This window comes from Canis lupus, chromosome 7 (assembly GCF_011100685.1).
Source record: "Canis lupus familiaris isolate Mischka breed German Shepherd chromosome 7, alternate assembly UU_Cfam_GSD_1.0, whole genome shotgun sequence".
Taxonomy (NCBI): Eukaryota; Metazoa; Chordata; class Mammalia; order Carnivora; family Canidae; genus Canis; species Canis lupus.
Window position 1 is genome coordinate 67729716 of NC_049228.1, and position 25317 is coordinate 67755032.

Genomic DNA, 25317 nt, shown 5'->3' on the forward strand with positions numbered 1-25317 from the left:
CACCCAAAAAACATAATCCAACTAAAAAATGGGCAGAAGGGATCCCTGGGTAGCGCAGCGGTTTGGCGCCTGCCTTTGGCTCAGGGCGCGATCCTGGAGACCCGGGATCGAATCCCACGTCGGGCTCCCGGTGCATGGAGCCTGCTTCTCCCTCTGCCTGTGTCTCTGCCTCTCTCTCTCTCTGTGACTATCGTAAATAAATAATTAAAAAAAAATTTTAAAAAATGGGCAGAAGACATGAACAGACATTTCTCTGAAGAAGACACAGAGATAACCAATGGATTCATGAAAGATGTTCATCATCACTTACCATCAGGGAAATACAAATCAAAACCACAATGAGATGTCACCTCATATCTGTGAGAAAGGCTAAAATCAACAACACAAGAGAAAACAGGTGTTGGTGAGGATGCGGAGAAAAAGGAACCCTTGTGCACCATTGGTGAGAATGTAAGGTGGGGTAGCCACTGTGAAAGATGATATGGAGGTCCCTTAAGAAGCTACAAATAGAACTGCCGGTGATCCAGCAATTGCATTGCTGGGTATTTACTCAAAGAATACTAATTCAAAGGGATACATGCACCCCTATATTTATAGCAGCATTATGTATAATAGCCAAGCTATGGAAGCAGCCCAAGTATTATTCATCAATAGCTGAATGGATAAAGAAGTGATATATATATATATATATATATATATATATATATATATACACACACACATATATCTCATATATATATGAAATGGAATGTTATTTATTCCATTGGAATGTATTCATTCCAATGAATGGAATGTTTATATATATAATGTTTATATTTATATATATATATAAATATAATGGAATGTTATTCAGCCATAAAAAAGAATGAAATCTTGTCATTTGCAATGATGTGAATGGAGCTAGAGATTATTATGCTAAGCAAAATAAATCAGTCAGAGAAAGACAAATGTCGTATGATTTCATTCATATGAGCAATATAAGAAACAAAACAAAGGGAAAAAAGAGAGCGGCAAACCAAGAAACAGACTCTCTTAACTACAGAGAACAAACTGATAGTTACCAGAGGGCAGATGGGGTGGGGAGGGGAGTCCGGGATGGATTGAATAGGTCCAATCATTCAGTTGGAGATTGAGGAGTACACTTGTAGGGATGAGCACTGGGTGATGTAAGTTCTTTATATTTTGAAAATTTGAATTCCTTATTTTTCATAAACAATGGCAACAAGTTTTTAATGTGCCATTTAACTTTATTTGTAGTTTTTCTTTTAATACAGAGAAATTTAAACAATATTTTAGTCAATCTCTCAATTCCTTTCTTTTTGGTTTCTTTCATATTTTTAGTCTTTCCTTTCTAATCCTAAAATTATTTCTGTATTTTTCTAGTATTTTTGTGATTTATATTAAAAAATGTAGTCCAAAAAAATGTAGTCCATATCCATATGTTTGATATTGTTGTACAATAGGAAAGAGCAATCTGATTTTTCTTCTTTGTCCAAGTGGATAGTCAGTTGTCGCAATATTCCGTACTTTCTACTGGGAATTACATAATTGTGTTTATTTCTTTATATTTATATACTTGATATTTATTCCTTGGATATAATATTTCACCAGCACCACACTGTTTGAATTGCTGCAACTTTATCACATTTTTAACACCTGTGGTGCAACCTCATTTGTTACTTATTTCTTTAAAATGCTCTTAAAAATGATACTTGCACATAATCTCTTCACTTATTTGAAAATGTCAAGGAAAAGCAAGAAAAATTGTTCAACCACTGTCTTAAAACTTGTGTTTTGTTAAATAATCATGTGCTTTTATGAAAGCTGATGCTTCTTTTCCCTTTAATAATAATTGTAATTATACAGTAATAACAGAGAAGTCAAATGGTAGTAGAAAGCACAGTAACTTTGGAAACAGCTAGCCCTGGATAGAAAAGCTGATTTCGTCCTGTTAGCTGTGTGCCTTGGGCAAGTTAATTCAATTTTAAGGATCTTGGTTTATCCATTAGTAAAAATAGGAATAGTACCTTTTCTACTTCCCAGGGCGATAAAAGGATTAAATGGGACATTGTTTGGTAACAGAGTTTGTTCCTGCTATCAAAGAAGGAGGATCTATTGTTTGTAAAACATTTTTACATATATTGTGTCATTTGACTCACAAAACACTTGACTCACTGGAATCAAGAGTTTCTGTGGTATTGAATTACATGATGATTTAATAAGATATGATGATGATGTTATAGCTAATAAATGGTGATCTTACAAAGTAATACTTTTTTTTTCCACTTAAACACATCACTGAAACTTTTGCTACATTCTTAGGTATGAAATCATTTTAAATAATGACTCAGGATGGCAGTATTTTTTTTGCCTTTTCAACAATTTGATGTATATAAATAAGAATACATGCACTGTTAGTGCACATATTTTTAGAAGCATATCTATTCTGTAAAGGAAAGTTTGTAGTCTAACTTAACCAGTTTGTATTGTGTTAAAAGCATTTGATTCCTATCATATGAAACATAACTTTTAATTTGAAAATTAATAAGAAATCCATTTTCTTCTTAGTTGAGCCAAGTCACAGATTAAAACTCATATTAAATGAGTAGCTAGTATTTATAACAACTCTAGAGAAAATAAATGTGCAAGCCAGTATAATATACAAAGGTCATTAAGACTGGGGTAATTGGGATCCCTGGGTGGCGCAGCGGTTTGGCGCCTGCCTTTGGCCCAGGGCGCGATCCTGGAGACCCGGGATCGAATCCCACGTCGGGCTCCCGGTGCATGGAGCCTGCTTCTCCCTCTGCCTGTGTCTCTGCCTCTCTCTCTCTCTCTCTCTGTGGGACTATCATAAATAAATAAAAATTAAAAAAAAAGAAAAAGAGACTGGGTTAATTGAGAATTGAATTTTTTTTTTTTTTTTTTTTGAGAATTGAATTTGAATCTTTGCATTACAGAGATTTCAAGCTGTGTGACTTTGGTTATGTTATCTAGCCACTTAACCCTCAGCTTCTCATCTGTAAAATGGAATGATAATAGTGTCTAGAAAAAAGATTGTTTGAAGGTAAAGGAAATAATTCTAGTCACGTATTTAGCGTAATATGTGTTCACTAAATAGTTATTATCGCTGTTATTAACTATGAGTAGCAAAATCATGCAGTCCCATGGAAGGAAGAATTTTAAAGTATATAAAGAAATAATAATTGAAGTTTTAAAATAGTAAACTCATGGAAATATAATAGTATTCTAAGCAGATGATAACTTAAAATCATGCCTGTGTATATTTGGGTGGAGAGAAAGATTAGTTGAAAAGTCTTTGCAGAGTTATGATTATTACCACAAAGTGCTAGAAATAAGGATAATGAAAAACAAAGCCTCCAAAATTATTACCAAGAAGGGAAACTGGATTGCTCAGTCCATTAAGTGTCTGCCTTCCACTCAGGTCATGATCTCAGGGTCCTGGGATCCAGCCATAGTCCTGTATTGGACTTTCTGCTCAGGGAGTCTGCTGCTCCCTCTCCCACTGTGCTCATGCACTCTCAAATAAATACATAAAATCTTTCAAAAATATATTACAAAGAGACCTATATTCACAGATATATAAAACAGAGTCTAAACCAAGAGGATGAAGTTTTAAGATGCTATGAACTCATAGACCATTATCCTTTTTTGATTTATACATAGAAATCTTGTTTTATTTTACACACAGATCTTCCAACATTTTCAGAAGCTGTCATAAAAACGCATTTAGGATATTGGGTTTCCTGGATCCTCTCCAAGCTTTTCTTCCTGCAATTAAGCCTTGTATGATCAGAGAATTTAGACTGAAGTAGAGAGAAGATGTTCTTGTTTTTGTCTTTTAAGAGGACATGTTCTAGAAATCTCAGGAGAATATGGCAGATGCTGCACAGTGAAGTCTGGGGTACATATTTTTGGTACCCAGTAAACAAACATTTAGAGAATAAGGTCTTAGAAGAGCCACATATGTGAGACAGTTGAAATCATCCAAACCTGAAGTGAAGATTAGATCCCAGTTTTTGCTTCTTGAGTGTTTGCTTTGTCTAAAAACAAATGACCAAATTTCTTGGCCCTGTGAGTGTGTAATTCTGTTCCTGAATTAGAGAGATGCTTTTGCTCATGTGGCTTGGGAAGTCTTCCTGGTTGTTTTCAGAGTGTGTGAAGCACTAAATTCGGAAGGTCAGAGAAATCGTGACACATTGTTGGTAAGCTCATCAGCTTCTTACTTCATAGTGCGTTCAGAAGGGCATGATGCAGGCAGTCCAGTAAGTAATGGTCATGATGTTCTGCTGCAGAACATTTGGGTTTCCCTACAGGTGTAATCGGTATGAAGTGAGTCATTAGTCATCACATTTTCTGGAAGAGTCAGAAGAGAAAAAGTTTAGAGTGAAATTGAATATGGTTTGTAATTTACTTTTGTTACTGATATGAGGAAATAATGTTTTACATCAAGCTTGTTCACTGAAAAAGCTTACTAGATAGCCTGATCCCTATACTAAGCAGTGCTAGAAATGAGTAGAATGAGAATATAGGACTTTTCCAATCTGATTTACTAATATTCATACTAGGAATTTATGAAGATGCTGTATGCAAACATGTCCTTTCATATGGTTAAAAAAAAATCAGTGAGGGTAGGGAATGGTGATGGTGGAGGTACAGGACAACGGGGAGGGCCACATAGCCAGAAAAGGAAAAGTGAACACATGGAAACTATGTGTAGGATGCATAGGTAGGCCAGAAGGAATGTGTTGGAAATATCCTTACCCTAAGGATCTGAGTCTTGTCTATGCCAGGTATTTGCTAATGTGAAGCCATCTGCAAATTCAAAGTCTCAGTAAATATACTAGACATTTTCCTCCTGTTTGGATACAAAAACTCACCTTTTCAAGGGCTGAAGCATTCTTTAAATCGAATGTTGATTGAAGTTTCAAGGCTTGAAACTTCAGCAAAGACAGATGCGTCAAGTGACCAGAAAAAAACAATTCAAGCAAATATTGGTTTGACTTGTAGCTAGCATTTGCCATTTCAGACCAAAAGTTGTTTTCATACCTTAAGGACAAATAGGACAAAAGCAGTTAATACACTAGAGGATTGAAATTAAGGGTCTTTAACCATTTTCAACAAATATGTTTTTTAAAGATTTTATTTATTTATTCATGAGAGACACAGAGACAGAGACACAGGCAGAGGGAAAAGCAGAGGGAGAAGCAGGGGGGCCGACATGGGACTCATCCTAGGTCTCCAGGATCAGGCCCTGGGCTGAAGGCGGCGCTAAACCGCTGACAAATACTTTCAAACAGCCTGTGTTGGGTAGGTGGAGGCATAGCCCCAAAGTGATGCTTTCCGTTGGCTCCAGCTCTCAGAGAACAAAGGAGAAACTTATCACTGGGAAGATTTCCGTAGTTGCACTAGCTTTTCTAACTAGACATGATTCCAATCTTGCCTAGTCTATGCCAGGCTTCGCCTCCACAGCCTGGAAAGAAACTTTGCTGCCTAGGAATTCTTCTACTTGTCTGGCAAACTTTGTGGGGACAGGGCGGGGCTGTAAGGAGAGGGTACTTGAAATTCCTTTGTGTTAACTGTTAAGTGGAAGTTCTAACGTTTGGGTCCCTTCTTCATTCCCTCCCTCTTCTCCCCTGCCATTTTCAATTAGAGGATGTAAACATCTCTTTGGGAGAGAAACACGGTGATAGGATAAAATTGGAAGGCTCTCCCCCTTGTCCTGTCCTGCCCCAGTTCTCCTCTCATTCTCCGTCCTCTTTCCCCTTCTCCAAGAAAGGCTGCGTTAGTTGTGCGCCCTTCCGATACACTGCTCAGGCCCCAGGCCTCCCTTTAAGCCATATCGATGCCTGCATTTGCAGTGAACTAGTCCCTACCAGCCGCTGTTTCCTACGCGGCCTCGGGCGGGACACTTCGTCAGGGCTTGCCTCGGTGGCCTGGAGCCTTCCAGCTCCGCATTTCTGCCTGATGCACTTTTTTTTTTTTTTTGCCGCTCTCCAGACACAAAGGCCCTCTGAAGGCAGCGTTAACGCTCTTGAGTTAGAATGCTTCTCGACATGAACGGCAAATTACTACTCTCGGGGGATACCTTGGGGGTAGTATGGGTCTTTGAGACATCCATTGCCCCATATTTGCCAACATCCAATAGAAAGCAGAAAGCGCCTGCGCTCACACCGGTGGATTTGGCGAAGTGGGGAGGGGGACAACCTTAGACTCTTAGCAGTTTCGCAGCTCCGGCCTCAGCCTCTAGTTCCTCCACTTCCGCAGCCTTCACGGTAATCCCTCGGCTCAAGAGTCCAGGGCCAGGATTTTAGAGAATAGGGAAACTTCCTTGCTTAAAGGGCGCCACGTTCGCCTAATCAGAGATGGTCAGTGGCACAAAAAAATCTGTGGGACGGTCCTGTCCTGGGTTCGATTCCCCCAGGCGCTGTGGGTCCGGGCTTGATGGGCCCGGGCTTGGTGGGTCTTAGTGCCAAGTAAGGGCTGGATCTCAGAAGCTTGATTTTTCTGGAGGTCAGTGACTGGGAATCTCAAAATGAATTCTTTGCATAGTCTTTCACTTTCGTGAATGGGTTCAGGCAAAATCGTTAATTTTGGAGTGCTGTGTCCCGAGTTGCCCTCTAAGTTAGGTCCTGAATGCCTAAGCTAAGCAGAGTGGAAGTGGCACAACTGTACCCTGGTTTCTTGCGGGCCATGGAGCCAGTAGTTCCATCATCCTCCCCACAAAGTTAATGGTGTTTGTGGTTTTCCCGCTGATAGGCAATGAAGTCAACATTCTCCCCACATGGTGGCTCCCTTTACTAAAGTTGAGTAGTGAATTTGTACAAGAAGTCTTGGAAATTTTCAAATATTTCTACAGATTGAACTCATTTCAGAATTCGCGTGGGAGAGGAGTAAGGATTTTAATCGGGTTCACCTTTGACGTGAAGCAAGGCGGAAGGCAGGAAAGTCACAGTGGGTAATAGCTTTGGGAGCTTTGGTAAGAAAGATGTCTCTGCTTGATTATCTGGTGGGCCGTGTTCACCGCAGGCTCTTTGTATGCGAATTTACTCCAGAGGCAGAGCTAAACAGCACACATGCATGTAAACATTCCAACATAAATAGGCGAACATATGCACTGGAGACAAAGAGATACATTCCCACATCGATTGTGGTTCATAGCTTTATTGCAGGCAGGCAATCTGAAGCATCCCCAGGAATAAACTAAGAAGAAGCACTTGGCTTCTGGTCCTTCATGGTCAGGAAATGAGCAAACTTTGTCTTCTTGAAGGAAATATTAAATCTTAAATAAGAAAGTAAGAAAAACAGGGATCCCTGGGTGGCTCAGTGGTTTAGTGCCTGCCTTTGGCCCAGGGCGTGATCCTGGAGTCCCGGGATTGAGTCCCATGTTGGGCTCCTGTCATGGAGCCTGTTTCTCCCTCTGCTGTGTCTCTGCCTCTCTCTCTATGTCTATCATAAATAAATAAATCTTTTTAAAAAGAAAGAAAGTAGGAAAAACATTCTGAATGAGAAGCATTATAATTTTGTCTTAGAAAAAGCACGCAGAACTAATATAGTTTATTTAAATGTTAGCTCCAAATTATAATAGGAAATATTCCTACTAAACTGCCATTTCCTCTAAGTTTTGTTTAGGATCCAAATAATTAAAATGCACAGTAATGGTTATTGATGGCTCTATTTCCTTTGAGCAATAAAAAGAAAAAAGACCTGATTTTCTCTTACTGGAGTAGAAATTTAGGAATCTTAAATCGCCCAGGGGCTTGAAAGCCTCCGGGTGGCTGTAGTCTTCTCTTATTGCTTTCCTCTTCCCACGTCATTTTCAGCTAAAAAAAAATTTAACGGTTCCCAATGGAGGGATTCCCGTTAGAAACCCTCAGCAAGTGAACTTGTACTGGGAATCCTCATGCTTTCCCAGTCTGTCTGTATTTCCCCAAACAGAACTCAAGTTGCAAATACAGGAGAAAAACATATTTCTCACTCCCAAATTCTTAAAATTTCAATTTTTGTGGATAATACAATTTCACAACTTCAATCTTTAAAATCAGTAAGAGCCACAGAAAGTGTGAAGATATCCAAATAGGCCATCTAGAGATCTAAAAACCAAGACTAATAGGAAACAGAATGCCCTTTACTCAAATGTGGGCATGACTGTTCTCAGCTTTAAGGGCATTCATGGACACTGCAAGGGGGGGAATGTATCTGAACAGCGGGGGAACTTGGACAGTGAATCGCCACATTAATACTCTTAGTGCCAAATCTTCAGATATAGAGGCTCTGGTGAAAAATTAAACCAATGGCAATTTTCAATGTGTGTAGTATCTGCGACCAGAGTTCAGCACTAAGAGCTTGGACAGCTCCACAGGCCATGCTCCGGAGGCAGCTTTAACTCTAATCAATCTACTCCTAGCCAGACTGTCAAAGACAGCCAGACTCATTAGCGATTTACTGAAAATCCTCCAAGACTTCCCTTTAAAAACAAAACGACTTCCACATTTAATTGTCTATCTAAAAGAACATACGTAAGAAATTAGGAGATCTAAATTAAATTTATTAATAGGAGAGCTTGATGGTGCTTAATTCCAGAGACCAGAGCTCTGATTGCTGGGGCTTGATGAAAAATAAAGAGAAATTGTAGGGCCATAATCAAAAACATGACTTTTGCCACCCTCGAAATTCTATGAATTCTTTACCCATCCCTGAAAAATGGGCAAAACTGAAAACCACCAAAATAATTGCACTTCTTAAAAATTGGATTGTATGAGTGAAAGGTGTTTATGAGAAGTCGATGACTCCGGATCTTATCATCCAAGAGGACAGCACAGAATAGTTAATATGTTCCTTGAGGGACTAGGATGCTGACGTCTTTTTCTGATACCCGATCATTACGTGACTGAAAAAAAAAAAGGAAGTCATTCCATGAATAAAAATCGGAGCGCAACAGTGCAACAAAATATTCTGTACTTAAAGGCCATAGGCAGACAGATGTTGACAAGGAAGGCTCTTCTAAAACCACCTTCAGATAGATTTCTGCTAACTGCACATATAAATAGGAGCAGAGGGCCGGTCACCTCTGTAACCACCGGCAGCAGCAGCAGCAGAAGCCGCAGCTTCAGACGCAGCCAGAGGGACCTCAGAGCAGAGAAGGCGCTGCCGACTTGCACAACTGCCTGACCAGGCGGTTTCAACAGACACCAGCCGCCTCGGCCCTCTCTCTCTTCCTTCCTCTTCTTTTTTGATTTTCCCTCTTTTCCTTAATCACTTCTTTCTCCTGGTGGACTTAGACCACTTTATCTCCCACCCCCACTTTAGCTCCTCGCCTCCTCTTTCTTCCTTGTACATCTCTCTCCTCGCCCCCTTCTCTCGGTGTCACGCTTCCTCCTAGTTCTGTCCTCTCCAAACTTTTGAACAGAATACTGGCCTCAGCAAACAAGTCCTCCAGCTCCTCCTGCTGCTCCAGCTCTTTCCTGCGGCTTCTCAGACACTAACGCCAGACGGTGATGTCTCTTGGGTTGTGACTCCAGCGCAGAAACTTGGAGGAGCCTTTTGCCCGCCGTCCTACTTGGCAACAAACCCTCTCCGAGCAGCGGTAAGAGTTGAATGGTAAGGGGAAAAATATCTTACCAAACCAAAGGACTCTTTTGACTGCTGATTCTTTCACCAGCATCAGGATACGAGTTAGCTTTCCTCGGACTAGGTCTGGCGAGTTATCGGGCACTGGGTATACACATACATATTTTTCCTAACTATAGCGAGAGGCGCCCACGGGCTATCATTAAGCGGTATTCAACACCGGGAGCCGGAGCTTCGCTCTGTCCCTCCCCCAGCTCGGAGAGTTTCTTGGGGTTGGAGGGTGAAAGGCCAGGGGCGTTCTGACAGCTGCGTGCCCTCTTTTCCCTCCTGCGCAGAATGACCATGTGTAGCGGAGCGAGGCTGGCCCTCCTGGTCTATGGGATAATAATGCACAGCAGCGTCTACTGCTCACCTGCCGCCGCAGGACTCCGGTTCCCTGGAATCAGGTAGGTGCTGGCCGCCCAGGCTGAGCTGAGGCTTGGCTTCCCCCAACACTTCCTCGTGGTCTTCCTCCTGCAGTTCCGCGGTCCTGGCTACGACCATCTCCCCACGGGCTCCCAGTACGCCGCTGTCAGCCGGGGTCGGGCCGCGGGTCCGGGGCCCTGGCCGGGTCTCCGTCTCCGCGCGAGGGCCAGGCAGGCGCCACTGCGGCTCAGCGCCCCTCCCCCAGCCCGCCGCAGCCAAGGGGCCGGGGTAGAGCCACCGAGCTTCAGCCTGCTGGAGAAACCTCCCCTCCCCCAGCCCCGCCCGCTGGAGGGGCAGGGCCGGGCCCCGAGCTTGACTTCTTTTCCTTATTCTTAGCTGAGTTAGAACTTCCTCTCTCCCGCAGTCAGGTTGGAGGGTTGAGCGTGAAGCTCCGTGGACTTTGCTTTGTTACAGCTTGTTCTGGACTATCGGGGCGGGGTCTTCCTCTCTCTCCTCTGATCTCCGTTTCACTTCAATTCGAATTGTTTCCCCTGGAAGAGCTTTCTTTCAAGTGATAGGTTTTCCATCTGCAATTTGAGTCTCAGACTGTTTTGGGGAGGGGGAGTGTTGGCCGGGTATAGTTGAGGAAAAGAGATTTGAGAGAAGGAAGAACAAGAATGAGTCTGGAAGGGAAGGGGAGAAACGGATGAAACGGATGCAGGGAAAGAGGAAGAGAAAGCAGGCAGGCAGGCAGGCAGGACCAGGACAATCCTGCCCGCCCGAGGCTGGAGTAACCGTGTTTTTGTTTTTTGGTTTTTTTTTTTCATAACTCTGGTTGTAATCAGTTGGCGCTGCTAGGTTCCTTACGCAGCCCCAATGTCCCGGGGCGGTCAGCTGGGGAGTGGACGCTCCGTTTGCAGCGCAGCTTCCGCGCCCCGCGGTGCACGCGGCTCCCTGCAGCTAGGAGCGCGCTTTCTGCCGGCAAAGCTGCTTCTCGCAGCCGCGCCCAAGAACCGTCGCCTTTAGGCGGGTCGCTGACCACTGATTTGGCCGGAGACATGGGTTCTGGCTTCCACATTAGGATTCCAGCATCGAGGCACGGGGCAGGGATGAGAGTTGCCAGAAAGACTCAGGGAATATGGGACGCCGGGTTATAGGGGAGGTGCGTCTCTAAGGAAGGGCCGGGTGTGGGGCGAACGGAAGGATGTGCTTCCCTCGTCTTTACCTCTCCAGGGATGGAGGAAAGGCAAGCAGGATAACGAAGTACGACTCTAAACCCTACTAGACAGCGCTGCTTGCCCTGGCCGCGTTCCAAGTCTCTCCGGCGGCCCAAAGTGAGGGGGTTTTGTGTTTTAGCCCACCCCTCCCCGCCCTATGTCAAGGATTGAGGCGCTAGGCAAGGGCGACTTGGAGACTGCGGCGCTCCTCCGGGCTCTAGGACCTCTGTTGACCCATTCGCTTCCCGCCGCCCCAACATCGCTAACAGTTTAGCGCGAACTGTTTATTCGGCGGACTTAAAAGTCCTGTTTCACTCCCAGCAGTTTTCGAAGTCGCGTGTGCTTGGCACATCCCCCGGGCGCGTGGCACCAGAGTGCGCGGACGTGCCACAGAACGAGTGAGCCACAGCCAAACAGGCTAAGTTTAGGGGCATCTATTATTCATGTTCCTGCCAGATCCTCTCCCGCCCAAAATAGAAGTCGGAGGTTCTCCGTGACCTACATCTGCGCGGGGAAGGGCTCCCCTGGGCACGGAGGCTGGGTGGGGGTGGCTGCCGGAGTCGGCCGCCCCACACCCCACCCATCCACCGCCCTTCGGTTTCGCCCTGGGCCTCCCGCTCCGGGTCTTCGCGTTGGGCGGCGCCTGGTCTCTGAGGACCTTTCTTTTCCCGGCCCGAGGCTGTCTGTTTGGGGTGGGGCAGGCATCAGGCCCGTAGGGGGTAGTCCTTTCCCGCGGCCCGGCGTTCGGGGTCGGCGCTGACCTCTCGGCTTCCCAGGGTCCTGCAGGGCGACCCTTTATCCTCCAGAGGGGAAGGATCGGAGAGTGGCTTAGAGCGATGGGGAATATCTTCCGCCTTATCTCTACCCCCTCCCGCGCCCCGGAAGAAGTGGCAGTTCTCCGTGGCGGATCTTTAGAAAGAAGGACAATCCGTGCGTAGTGGCCCCTTTCTCCGGGTCCCGGCGGAGCCAGAGAGGGGACTCGTACTGACCGCTCCTTCTGCCCCCGGCTACCCTCGCAGGCCGGAGGACGAGGCGTACGACGAGGACGGACACCCGCTGCAGGACTTCTACGACTCGGACCCTCCCGGCGCGGGGAGCCCCGCCTCCGCGCTGCGCGACGCCTACGCGCTCTACTACCCGGCGGAGACGAGGTACCCCCGCGCGGCCCCCGCGCCGGCCGGGACTGCGACGGCGGGAGGGGCGGGGGGGTGGCCCACCGAGCTGGTCGTTTTTCTTAGAAGCCCTCAAGCCTCTCTTCTCTCGGGCTGGTACCAGAGAGCGCGACAGAGTCAGCAGCGGGACGGGCTTTGTGGACAAGAGGGGGGCGTGGGACCTAGAGGTCTACGGCCCCGGCCAACCCCACGCCTGCCGTTCCTGGGGGGCAGCAGGAACGCTCCGTTCCCAGCAGGCAGTCGCGGGAGCATCACCAAAAAGTTCTGCGCGAGTTCTGTGCCCCCGGAGGGCGCGGGGGGCGGGGGGGGGGGGCTGTCAGCCTCCCGGAGCGCCGAGGCGCAGGCGTGCGCAGCTGGGATCCGGGGACAGCCTCCTGGGGACCGAGTCAGTGACCCCGGGCGCTCGCTTTGCCTCCCCGTTAGAGATGTCGCCCAAGGGATCCTTAACAAGGCCTACCGCAAAGTCCTGGACCCGCTGTCCGCCAGGAAATACCTGCAGACACTCGTGGCCAAGGGCCTGGGGTAAGAGTTCGCGCAGGAGTTAAGCGGCGTAGCGGGGCGCGCGCTGCGGGTGGGGGTGGTGGGGGTCCGCGAGCGCGCGGCGTGGGCGGTGCCGCTCCTGCGTCCGGGCGTGCGCGTGGGCTCGAGGGGGCGGCCGCGCCCCGGGTCTGCGCCGCCCGCCCGCCGCCGCCCGCCGGGGTCCGCATGTAGCCGCTCAAGTCGGGCGACGCCGTTCGGAGCGGCGAGAGGCAAGGAGAGGGCCGAGAAACCCTGGAGTTTGATCCGTTTTGAATTAAAAAAAAACCAAACCAAACCAAACAAAAAACCCCCAAAGAGAAACCAAATAACCTCTTTCTCCCCCGCCCCCGAGTCATTGAAAACCTTGCAGCTTCGCGGGACGATTTGCTTTGATTTACTGTAAGCCTTTTTTTTTTTTCTTTTCCCTTAATCATTTCTTTTACTGTAAATTCAAGTCGAAACTAACAAATCCTCAAATGTGGGCAGTTAGGGAAACCGTTTTTGCGCGTGCCAGACAGACTCGGGGCACAGGGCTTACGTGGAACCTCTCTCCGCGGAAGGCAACGTTTTAATAAAGCTCAGGGGGAAACAGATTACATTTTTCGCAATGAATAATTCATGCGATGGAAAGTCTTGCCTGCAGCCTGTCGACTTACATTATTATCATCACGTTTTTCGACTTAGCGTGCGGAAGGGGAGGAGGGCCCTTGCCTGACCAGGGATTGCGGGATCGGTGTAAAACTTCCCGGGCCCCCGCCAGCGTGGCACGTGGGGTTATTTTCTTTGCACGTGGGGGCTGGGGATGGCGAGAGGAACAGTTAGGACAATTGAGCGCAAAAGCACGGATGGTCAAATCTCAACGGGCAGCATTTGGAGACAGGGTAGGCGTGCATCGCGAGCTCTGCGCCCGGGCCTCTTCCCGGGCCCCTTCTGGAAGGATTTGGTGCCAGGAAGCCCCGGGAGGGGAGGGCGGGATGAGGGTTTCCATCACAGCCCCCCCCCCCCCCCGCAGCTGCTTGCTGGCAGAGGAAGGCGGCGCGGTGGGCACGGAGACCCTGCCTCCCCCGAGGGCTCCCGCGTGGGTTGGGGCCCCTTTGCTCCCCGCTGCTATTGAACCTGTGTCTCCCGCCCCGACACCCTCTTCCCGACCCCTGTCCTTGCAGTGGCAACCTAGGCGGCGGCGCGGAGGACGACTCGGAGCCTCTCTCCAAGCGCCACTCAGACGGCATCTTCACGGACAGCTACAGCCGCTACAGGAAACAAATGGCTGTCAAGAAATACTTGGCGGCCGTCCTGGGGAAAAGGTATAAACAAAGGGTTAAAAACAAAGGACGCCGAATAGCATATTTGTAGCGATGAGTTACCAGCCACCTTGTGTATACACAGTCCTGACACAATGAAAAGTCACTTTCCCAACTGACTGAACAGTCACCGCTCATGTGTTCTATCCAAACATGTATTTATGTATGAAGTAAAGCCATTAAATGAATATTTTGATAATAATATTGTTTTTTCTTTTTACAAAGCACTAGAGAATGCACAGAGATACTTTGTGGACCAATTATTGAGATATATATATATATACATTACAAATATATATATTAAGAATTATATATAGGTATAATAGACAGCAGTTCATACAAAGTGTGCACAAGGATTGAAAATTCGCCTGAGCTGTTTATGTTTTTATATAAAATAAATAGAAAAACAGACAATCATTGTTTTGAATATTACTCCTATTTTTGTAAAATGGAATTAAAAGGATAGTATTTTTATCCACGACAGGCCTGAAGATATTAATAATGACCATTTGCTACTGTACATAATGATGCCCTGCTCCAGGGAGATTTGGAGGTAATGATTTGGGAGAATTGCTGAAGGGCATTCTTTCCTCGTGAGTCTCTGGGGCAGGCTGCCACAGTCCCAGCTGAACCCAGCTAGGCACTGTCCCCCTTTGTCCCCCTCGCTGGGTGGCAATTCCAGTACTTCTGCTTTCTTTGATTCTACTTTTATGTGTACTTGTCTCTCTTCAGACTCTCAGCCCAGAAGGAAATTCTCCTGATAAAAACAACAGCTCAATCCAAATTGTGCTTCTCTCCAGAATTCACACCACTCCCTGGGGTAAATGTTGGGAAGGGGGACGTACAGAGAAGGGAGACTTGGGTAGAAATCTCCCTTCTCTGTACTTCCAGGAAACTCAGTGTCCCGAGGTTAGGGCAATTGGACCAGAGTGAAGGAAATGCAGGTATATTGGAAGAGGTAGAGCATAAGGCAGTCAGAGGAGGACCCCAGAGAGGGACCGGTTTGGAGCTGCCCCAGGTCTGGGATGCTGAGGGTAAGCCGAGTCCCACTGTAGGTCCTCTGCCTGACTGACTTTGGGCGCTGGATATTGGAAATGGATGCAAAGTACAATGTGTTTTTCTCCAGTGCTGTCAATGCTTCTCATCTCGTGATATGACCAGGATGCCTCCCTTTGAACCCGGCTCTGTAGGAGCCACTCGTTTGTTTTGTGATTCTCTGAACACTCTTTCCCACCCTCTTGCACTGTTGAAAGTACCGTTTACCATTTTTCATTCATTTTTCTTAAACCTGTGAATGCTACTTACTTTTTTTGTTGTTATGCAAGCACTTATTGTAAAGTTTAGGAACCCCTGTGTAGTTACCACTAAGTAATTATGGACTAAATATGAACCTTTTGTTTCTTGTTTATTGAGTTTGTAGGTAAAATGTATTTTTCTACATTATGGCTTATTGCTTAGTAAAATTTATTTCCTAAAACCAACCTTTGTCATATTAGAATGTGTAGTGTTCACATGTTGCTCAGTTTTACTAACCGATAAATCATTTAAACCTCATCTCCAAATGTATGAGTACTATCTTATATTTGTGGTCAAGAGTGAGGTAAGCAAGCTCCAACAGACCCCGACAACCTCCCCCTTGTATCCTTTCTTGGCTACAGAAAGCATGTCTGTCTGTTTCCTATCGGTTTCTTGAACCTGTGAATAATCTCTATAAACAAGAACCTTCACCCAGCAACCAGATCAAGCTACAACAGGCAAACCAGCCAAACTCCCAAAATTCAGGCACAAATTCTTTTGGAAAAAAAGAGAACAAGAAACGATTAAACATTAGCTTGTAAAGTTTAAAGGACCTTTCCTTTTCCTTTATGGATTTGATTCAGTATGAAGTCATAAATCAAAGAAAACAGAATTGGATTTGCATTCCCAAGCGGGATGGATGCTGCCAGGAGATCACATTGCAGTGAAAGCACAGAGGCATTCGATCTATGCCTGAGTCCTGTGTACGGGATCAATCTTTCTTTAATTCTGCAGTCTCCTCAGGCAATGTGACACGGGATGCAGTTTGCAGCTTTAGTGCCTTTCTTCGCCTTTTAAATCGCCACGAATCACAGATGGCTATTTAGTGGCCCTACAATGCTGCAACACATCGGCTTGCATTTTAGTCTTAATTATTTGTTTCTTGGGTAATGGGCAGAGTTTTCTGTATTTGTGTCAGCTGTTAGTGGTGAAATAGGGCTCTAGTTAACCTTTTATTTATGAAGTCTAATTTAGTGTTCCCGTGGCTAGTTGCAAGCATTTACAGAGATCACCCAGTTTAATCTTTTGTATACTTTTTAGAAATGCCAAGAGCCTTACTAACCTGGAGCAGATTTATGATATAGTGATAATTTAGGTAGATGTTAGTCTTGGAGCTCTTATTTTGTGTGCAACTGATTATAAAAACATCTTAACCAAGTATTATTACACACATGATATCTATAACTAGGACTTTGATAACTGTTATATAAAGTGTGTAAAATTTGTATGAATAAATTTTTGTAAACAATGCAACCTCGTCTAATGTTTGGAGAAAAAAAGACATTTAGGAAATAACTAAAATCTCTTAAAGGATTATATTTTCTTTAGCAACCATAGATCTTTCATGTCTGGACTATAAGCATCCATGTATTTTCATAAACTGTACTTTAATATCTGCTTGATGTGTTAACTGAATTCAACTAAAAATTTAAAGTAGCTACTCAGATGGAGATGGCTAAGAAGATATTAAGTTCATAAATAGGCATGGATGTTGGAACACTTATAGGATGCACAATTTAGATAAATTTCCATCCCCTAGTGTATATATACATTGCTCAGTATTCAGAAAGTTACTATTGATTGGTGGGAGATAATACCTGGGTATATGCTTCTAAAATACCAGTCTAACATGTTCTTTCACAAGTAACTCTGCAGACTAAATTGGTCTCCATAAAATTATGCATAAAAATGACTTAATCAGTCTTGGAGGTTTTAAAATATATTTGGAGATCTACAAACAACTATCTCTGATTAATGTGCTTTGAGTGGAAAGAAAAAGAACATGAGCAAGCAAAGAGTTAATTAAATACTTTAAAAGAAAATGTATTTTGAAAGCTAGGACAAAATGTGAACAGTCATTTGTGGATTCTTTGTTTTATTAATTGATATTAACAAACTTTAAAGTGAAGCCTTCATATGAAATTCCCATGAATTTCTCAGTTGTGTTAATTTTGGAGCCCTTGACGATTTCTGGGCTTAAAATATGTATTGAAAGTCATTTATAATAAATCAAATACCATTTAATTTAAATTGCCAGATTTTCATCCTAAAAATTAATGGATTCAATTAATAAATCAATAAATATGTCACAGTAGTATTAAAGAATGAGCAAAGATCAGCAAGGATTCAAAAACTATCTTTAGAACTTAGCTCAGTATTTCAGGCCGCCCAGAATCATGTAGGGAGGAGCTTATGATCTAGAGATCTCATTTGTAGTAAATTTAAAAAATTAATAGAGTACAATTCATATTTATATTGAATTTTTTGAATAGGTTTTTACTTCTCCATCTTTAACTGCCTACAATGAGCTGCTGGTGTGGTAAATGGAAGAATGAAGAAAAATAATGTATTTGGTTGGGAGCTAATGACTTGTCAAGAAAGTAGAGATAAATTCCAGATTGGCTGACTTTAAGTGAAGTTCATGTATATAGCAACTCGGTATGTTCTCTTATGTGGGATAGATCAAATGATGATTTTTCGTTGGAAGGCTTGATATATTTAGATAGCCAAGAAGTGTGCCTTGTTGCTATTAGGGCTGGGAATATATTCATTCAATACAATAAATATTTATTGAACACCTAAAACCAGGCACATTGGTTGAGAGAGCTTAACTAACACCTGGGAGTTAAGGTAGTATTTTCCCAAAGAATATTCTTCTGCTACAAGATTGTTGTTAATAATGTAGATTGTGGGCCTCCACCAGAACAAGTAAATCTGCGTTTTAAATAAAAACCCAGATTAATAGGCCCTACTTTTTTTTTTTTTTTAAAGATTTTATTTATTTATGAGAGACAGAGAGAGAGAGAGGCAGAGACACAGGCAGAGGGAGAAGCAGGCTCCATGCAGGGAGCCCGATGTGGGACTTGGTCCCAGGACTCTGGGATCACACCCTGAGCAGAAAGAAGGCAGATGCTCAACCACTGAGCAGCCCAGGCATCCCAATGGGCCCTAAGTTTGAGACCACTTATGCCTTGTATGCCTACAAGTGTGCTGGGACTGGGTGGGTTTTTTTTCCATGTAAATAAGCGACAAGTCATGCTACCTGGACACAGTAATAAATATGTCAATAAGCTGTATGCTCCTAGGATGGACATTAGTTTCTTTGAAGAATTACAGTATTTCCTTTAGTTAGCATTATTTTACATGTATGTTCCAGTTGGATATCTCTATCAAAGGGGCTCCTGGAAGGAGAGTGATCCTATAAGTAGAGTCCAAAAAATCCAGTCACATGACTGAGAGATGAATGAAGTTCCTGAGAGAAACTGGACAGCTGGCTGGCAGTAATTCTGCAGATTCAGAAGTCAACTTCCGATTGTATCATATCCAGATTTGGCTTGAATGTATCCCCAGCTGTTTACAGTAGGATTTCAGTTGAATGTCCTGTTATGACCTCAGACTCAACCCTACTGTTCACGCTGTTACAAGATTGGGAACCAAGATCAAGTCTGAACTCTTCTCTTTCATTGCAACCTTTTTGATGAAGGGAGGTGCCTACTTCTCTTGTTGCTGCACTTTGGTTTATAACTGGTCAGCTCAGGGTAGTTGTTCTCACTGTTCCCCAATTCAATCCTTCCTCTTTATTTTTTTTTTAATTTTTTTAAAGATTTTATTTATTCATAGAGATGCAGAGAGAGAGAGAGAGGCAGAGACACAGGTAGAGGGAGAAGCAGGCTCCATGCAGAGAGCCTGACGTGGGACTCCAGGATCACGCCCTGGGCTGCAGGCAGCAGCTAAACCGCTGCGCCACCAGGGCTGCCCTCAATCCTTCCCCTTTAGAAGGACAGATTCACATCAGTCTTTGAAATGCTAATGCTCCTTTTCATCTCCCAACCATCTCTCTATGCCCCAATGTCTTTTCTTCCCTACCCAATCTAAATATTCTGTAAATTTAAACTCAAGCCCTCTTTTTCTAGGACTCTTCCTCAGCTTCTCAGAGTGACCATAGCTTCCTTCCTCCCATGTCCACCCTCGCACTGTTCTCCTGTGACCCTTACCATTTCTGATCTCTAATTTCACATAGCTCTGCTTTGTTTCTTAACTGTTTTATAAGTCCATAGCTTTCTAGATGACCCAGCTAGGTGACCTCCTGGAGACCATGTCCAGAGGCGTTGCGCCTTAATGCCAACATACTTCTGGGAACATTGTAAATACCTCTTTGAGTGACTGAGATAACTAGAGGGCTTATAGAATTTACCATGACATTTCCCCCTTACTTCAATAGGACAGCTACAAAGCGTATATAAGAAGTGAAATTAACTTACTAATTAAATGTTCATCATAAACCAAACCAGATCTCCCTCCGGGAAAAGTTACATAGAAAAGAATGCCAAATTCATTAGATGTGTTTCTTCCATAAGACAAAATGAACTTAAAATTCACATATAGGGAGTCTCTGGGTGGCTCAGTTGGTTGAGTGTCAGCCTTCGGCCCAGGCCTTGATTCAGGGGTCCTGGCGGTGGGTCTCCCTGCGCAGTGGGGAGCCCGCTTCTCCCTCTCCCTCTGCCATTCCCTGTGCTTATGCTTTCTGGTGCTCTCTCTCTGTCAAATAAATAAAAATCTTTTTTTAATTTTTTTTTTATTTATTTATGATAGTCACAGAGAGAGAGAGAGAGAGAGAGGCAGAGACATAGGCAGGGGGAGAAGCAGGCTCCATGCACTGGGAGCCCGACGTGGGACTCAATCCCGGGTCTCCAGGGATTTGATCCCGGGTCTCCAGGATTGCGCCCTGGGCCAAAGGCAGGCGCTAAACCGCTGCACCACCCAGGGATCCCCAATAAATAAAAATCTTTAAAAAAATTCACATATAGGCAGAAGTCCGCAATAGACTCAAGCTCTAGGCCTTTATTTTTCCATTCTGATAAACAAAAGGATTGCATTTTCATACTAAAAAGAATTTACCTTGTGCCTCAAGATAGTAATACCTTTTCCTAGAATAAAGGAAAAAGGGATTTCTTGAGACATAGACTGGGAACTGGACTGCTCTTAAAAATGATAATTTACAGAGTATAGAGTAGTTTTCTGCAGCTGCCAAACTTCTCCCATCAACAGTGATTTGAACATAAAGCTCATAGGAAGGAAAGAGGACATAATGAAAAATATTTTTTAACAACAATGGAACATTATAGTAGGTGGTATTATCTGGTCTAAATTTATTTTCTTCTTGGCTATATCTTTGCTACATATTACAGAATTCTAATTCAGGGAGGAATAGTACCTATAAACCTAAAAGAAAATAGTATGAAATGTACCTGTGCACATTTCCCTTTCTCTTATTAACTACCCTGATCCTGATTTTTGCTCTACTGACCACATGTCCCTCTTGGCTTTTATGGGACACTAGCTCCACTTCTAGATATAACTAATCAGGATAATTGTACTCCTGACCACAGTTCAGGGCTTCGCGTGTGATCTATTTTAGGATAGTGAGATAGCAGAATAATTTTTTTTTCCTGGAATTTTTGCTGGAATTTTTCTTCTGAGAAAGAAGTTTCTACTTCCCTTCTGAGTGGTGTAGTATGTAACGTGACACACCATATAAAGAGCCAGCCTCACAGTGGAGATGATACCATGAAAGAGAAGAGTGACTAGAAGAAACATGTCCTTGACAGCATCATTGAGCCCTTGAATCAAACCAACACTTAAGCCTGAACTACTCCTTGACTGTTCTTGTTAAATAAGCCAGTTAATCCCCTTCATTTGTAAGCCGGTTTTTTGATTTTTTTTTTTTTTTTTTTGTAATATCGGTTAGGACTTGTGTTCCAAGTAATGGAAAACCCAACTCAAGCTGGCTCAATATCTTCTTCAGAACTCAGGAGAGGGTGTAAAACTGGTCTGCAGAAGTGCTAGCCAACAGGAAGCGTTAGGAATGCCAGAGCCTCAAGGTTCCAAAGACTTCACATTCTCTGCTAAAATTCCATTTTAATGTTTTAATATTTAAAAATTACAAAATGCCTAAAAGTGAACCCTAGTAACTTTTTTTTTTCTGACTATAGTAAGAACTATCCTATGAGGAGGCCTCTCCATCCTATGCTACCGACTATGTTACTTTGTTGAACCACTAATGCCATAGAAGTACTCTACTCAGAAATTACGTAAGAGCTCTGCACTCTGAGTATAAACTATCCTATCATTGTTGCCATTGCCTATACCTGTGAAACTTGTGATAGAATTCAGCAGAGAGCCACTTTGGAAGACAGTTTGGCTCTCTTACAAACTAAACATACTCTTACTGTAAGATCCAGCAATTGGGCTGGATTTAGGTCCACACAAAAACCTATCCATGGATGTTTAGAGCAGTTTTGTTCATAATTGCCAAAATTTGGAAGAACCAAGATTTCCTTCAGTAGGTGAATGGATAAATAAACTATGGTACATCCAGGCGATGGAATAATCACTATTAGAAATAAATGGACTATCAAGCCGTGAAGAGATATGGACAAAACTTAAAGGCATATTACTATGTGAAAGAAGCCGATCTGAAAAGGCTTCAAAGTGTATGATTCCAACTATATGCCATTCTGGAAAAGGCAAAACTATGAAGACAGTAAAATGATCAGTAGTTGCCAGGAATGGCAGGTGGGATTGGGGATAGGGGGGGTAAGGACAGGAGAATTGAATAAGCAAAGAACAGGGTGGTGTTTTAGCGTGGTGAAAAAAACTCTGTATGTTATGATATGGATTATAATGGATATACTATTATACTTTTGTCCAAACCCATAGAGTGTGTCCAAACACAAAGAGTTGCCTTAAGGTGAACTTTGGGCTTTGGGTGATTATGATGTGTCAAAGTAGACCATTCTTTATTTTTTTTTTTTAAGATTTTATTTATTCATGAGAGACACAGAAAGAGAGGCAGAGACCTAGGCAGAGGGAGAAGCAGGCTCCCCCACAGGGAATCTGATGCGGGATTTGATCCGAGAACCTGGGATCACGCCCTGAGCCGAAGGCAGACGTTCAACCGCTGAGCCACTCAGGTGTCCCAAGGTAGACCATTCTTGGTAAAAAATGTACCATTCTGGTGAGTAATATTGATAATGGGAGAGGCTACGCATATAGGGGTAGGATGGGTTTGTGTATAAGGGTAAGATGTACACAGGAGATCTCTATACCTTCTTCTCAATTTTTTAAAAAGATTTTTATTTTATAAAAGAAAAAATATTTTATTGTATTATTTATTCATGAGAGATACACAGAGAGAGGCAGAGACACAGGCAGAGGGAGAAGCAGGCTCCATGCAGGGAGCCTCATGCGGGACTTAATCCCTGGTCTCCAGGATCAGGTCCGGGGCTGAGCCACCCAGGGATCTCCATCTTCTTCTCGATTTTTTTTTCTTTCTTTCTTTTTTTTTTTTTTTTCTCAATTTTTAAAAAAGATTTTAATTAATTAATTTATTTATTTATGAGCAAGAGAGAAAGCAAGCACAAGCAGTGGGGAAAGTGGAGAGAGAGAGAGAGAGAGAGAGAAAGAGAGAGAAGCAGACTCTGCTGAGCAGGGAACATGATGAGAGGCTCCATCTCAGGACCTGGGTGGGATTATGACCTGAGTTGAAGGCAGACGCTTAACTGACTGAGTCACCCAGGCTCCCCTCTTCGTCTCAATTTTGTTGTAAACCTAAAGCTGCTGTAAAAAACAAAGTCTAAAAAAAAAAGAGACAAAACTCAATAGAGATTCACTCCAAGTTTTCTGACATCCTATCCGTCATTTTCCTAGGTTACCTGCCTCTTTCTCCCTTTACTATTTCCTCACTCACCTTAGATCAGTTTAATGACCCTCCCTGGGCCCTTAATGCTTCCATTCTCTGATCATTTCTTCTATGCTCACTTCTCAAACTCGGATCAACCCAACCATGTGTTTTCTCCTGTTTGCTGAGAGCTATTGGAAAAATCTTGCATCTGTTTTGATCCAGTTCTGCTTATAAATTTATGATTACCTATGTCTGTTGAATCTATAATGCATTCACTTCTAATTAGTTCTTTTTTTCATTTCCTATACTTGTTTTTTTTTAAATTTTTCAAGATCCTCAGTTCATCTTCCCCTCTAACTTCATCGTTAACTTTGCCTCCCACTTTGTAAAGACAAAGAAAAATGAAACTCTCTCAGTTTCTTTCCCTTTACCACCAAATGTATTTTCAATTCTCAATTTCATATCTCAGTTTCTTGCCATCTGTATGTCCTCTAAAATTTTACTTAAATTTCTTCGTATTCAATTGTCCCATATTTTCTGAAACCAGTACCTCTGCAGTCCTGTTCTGTGTTATCTAGCATCTTCTTCATTCTTGAAACTTTCTTTTCACTTGGTTGGAGTCCAAAATCTTTGGATGGCCTCAAGTTTTGTCTTTCCTTTTTTCTTCTAGGACTATACTTTTTCCGTGGAAGAGCTCATCTGATGGTCTGATGACTCCCAATTCCATAGTTCTTGTGAGTGAATTCAAATGTCCAGTTGACATATTCACTGCCTAGCCAGTGGGTACCTCAAGCTCAATATGTTCCCATGAAATCATTATCCACATTTATTCCTCTTCTCTGTTTCTGGCATCTTTATCAGAGTATTTTCTTTCCTTTTCTCCTCTTTACTTCATTTGTTTAATTGGCCTCTCAGTCTTATGAATTTTCCAATCCTATTTTCTGCAGAGCAGCACCACATTACACAATCTTTTGCTGTTTTTGCAATAGCCTCCTAACACTTTGTTTCTAGTTACTCCTTCCTAGTCATTCTCCTCTGTCTCCAGAATGATCTATCCAAAACAAGACCCTGGTCACATTACTTCCCTATGCAGGCTTAAAAATTTTTTATGACTTCCCATAGCCTATTGGTTGGAGTCCAAAATCTTTGGACTGTTGTTAATAATTCCCCTCCCCCCAATCTATCTTTCTCTTCTCATCTATCATCTTCTATTTATGGATCCTTCTCTCTTGAATGCATTTCTATTCTATTATTATTATTATTATTATTATTATTATTATTATTATTATTATGAAACGCTACTAATCTTTCAGGGAAAGACCAGCTCTTTTTTCTGTTTTCCTGCTGCATTTTGTCATACTACTAGTTTGGTATTTAAGTGCACACATGTCTTTTGCTGATAGGTTGAGAACCCAACGACCATAATTATTCAAAATCCAATCCTTAGGGCCTGTAGTTTCTGGCACATAATGGGCACTCAATCACTTTGTTGACTTGGAATTAATCCTGTGAAAGTTGGTGAACAATTATTCTCCATATAGACAACAGGAAAAAATAAGTTATAACATGAAGGATTTTGGTTAGATATTAGGAAGGATTTGGGCAGCAACAAATGTCTTTTGAATGAGGAGTCAAAGTTTACTCCTCTGAATGCCCAAAGTGTCTCTGGGCTGAAGTTGTCTGAGTTCTGTAGGACTATTTTCCTCTGCTTTTCTTTTCTTCTGGTCCAAGTAGATGATAAATCTTATGCTCTTCGGTGACAGATGGGAACAGTAAACAGAACTTGCACATAGTGGGTGCTCATTAAAGTTGTAGATTGGTTAAATGAAGAACTTGTTTTCTAAGAAAACGGAGGCCACCAATTTAGAGCCCAGTTCTTTGTAGTTGCTCAAAAGTCCGAAGTGTATTTGACCTTGTGTGTCTCCAAAATTTAAGCTTTAATAAGATATGGGGAAAAAAAGAAAGAAAGCATTCAAATAATAGACATGAGACTTCCTTAAGTGGTTGGGAATTTTCCATCTTGCTTATAGATGCAGATGTTCTTGGATGATCCCCTGCTAAGATCTCTTCTGGCTATTCCACTTACAGTGTAAACAGGGATCATCAGAGGAAGACAGTCTGACTTCTTTACTGTC

The 25317-nt window shown here is 43.2% G+C and overlaps 1 protein-coding gene and 1 long non-coding RNA gene across 3 annotated transcripts; one reads left to right on the forward strand and one right to left on the reverse strand.

Annotated features, from left to right (window-relative positions):
* Positions 1–8545: 8545 nt before the first annotated feature.
* LOC119876456 lies at positions 8546–11700 on the reverse strand. The gene is made up of 2 exons (XR_005362594.1): positions 10001–11700; positions 8546–8908 (listed from the first exon to the last, which is right to left on the reverse strand). It is a non-coding gene; the product is annotated as an uncharacterized LOC119876456 (long non-coding RNA).
* On the forward strand, positions 8957–16749 carry ADCYAP1 (adenylate cyclase activating polypeptide 1). Of its 2 annotated transcripts, XM_038543703.1 has the most exons (5): positions 8957–9604; positions 9924–10034; positions 12230–12361; positions 12806–12904; positions 14065–16749. In XM_038543703.1, exons 2-5 carry the CDS (start codon positions 9925–9927, stop codon positions 14252–14254), a joined length of 531 nt encoding a protein of 176 aa, XP_038399631.1. In that variant the 5' UTR covers positions 8957–9604; position 9924; the 3' UTR covers positions 14255–16749. The 2 variants fall into 2 exon arrangements, 1 of the variants encoding a protein (XP_038399631.1); XR_005362587.1 differs by lacking the exons at positions 8957–9604; positions 9924–10034; positions 12230–12361; positions 12806–12904 and adding an exon at positions 13050–13300 and having other exon boundaries at positions 14065–14203.
* The last annotated feature ends 8568 nt before the right edge of the window (positions 16750–25317 follow it).

Coding starts and splice junctions, on each gene's coding strand:
- ADCYAP1 (XM_038543703.1), top strand. CDS start 9,925: ATGACCATGTGTAGCGGAGCGAGGCTGGCCCTCCTGGTCTATGGGATA. Junction 12,362..12,805: donor TACTACCCGGCGGAGACGAG/GTACCCCCGCGC, acceptor CCTCCCCGTTAG/AGATGTCGCCCAAGGGATCC. Junction 12,905..14,064: donor CTCGTGGCCAAGGGCCTGGG/GTAAGAGTTCGC, acceptor CTGTCCTTGCAG/TGGCAACCTAGGCGGCGGCG.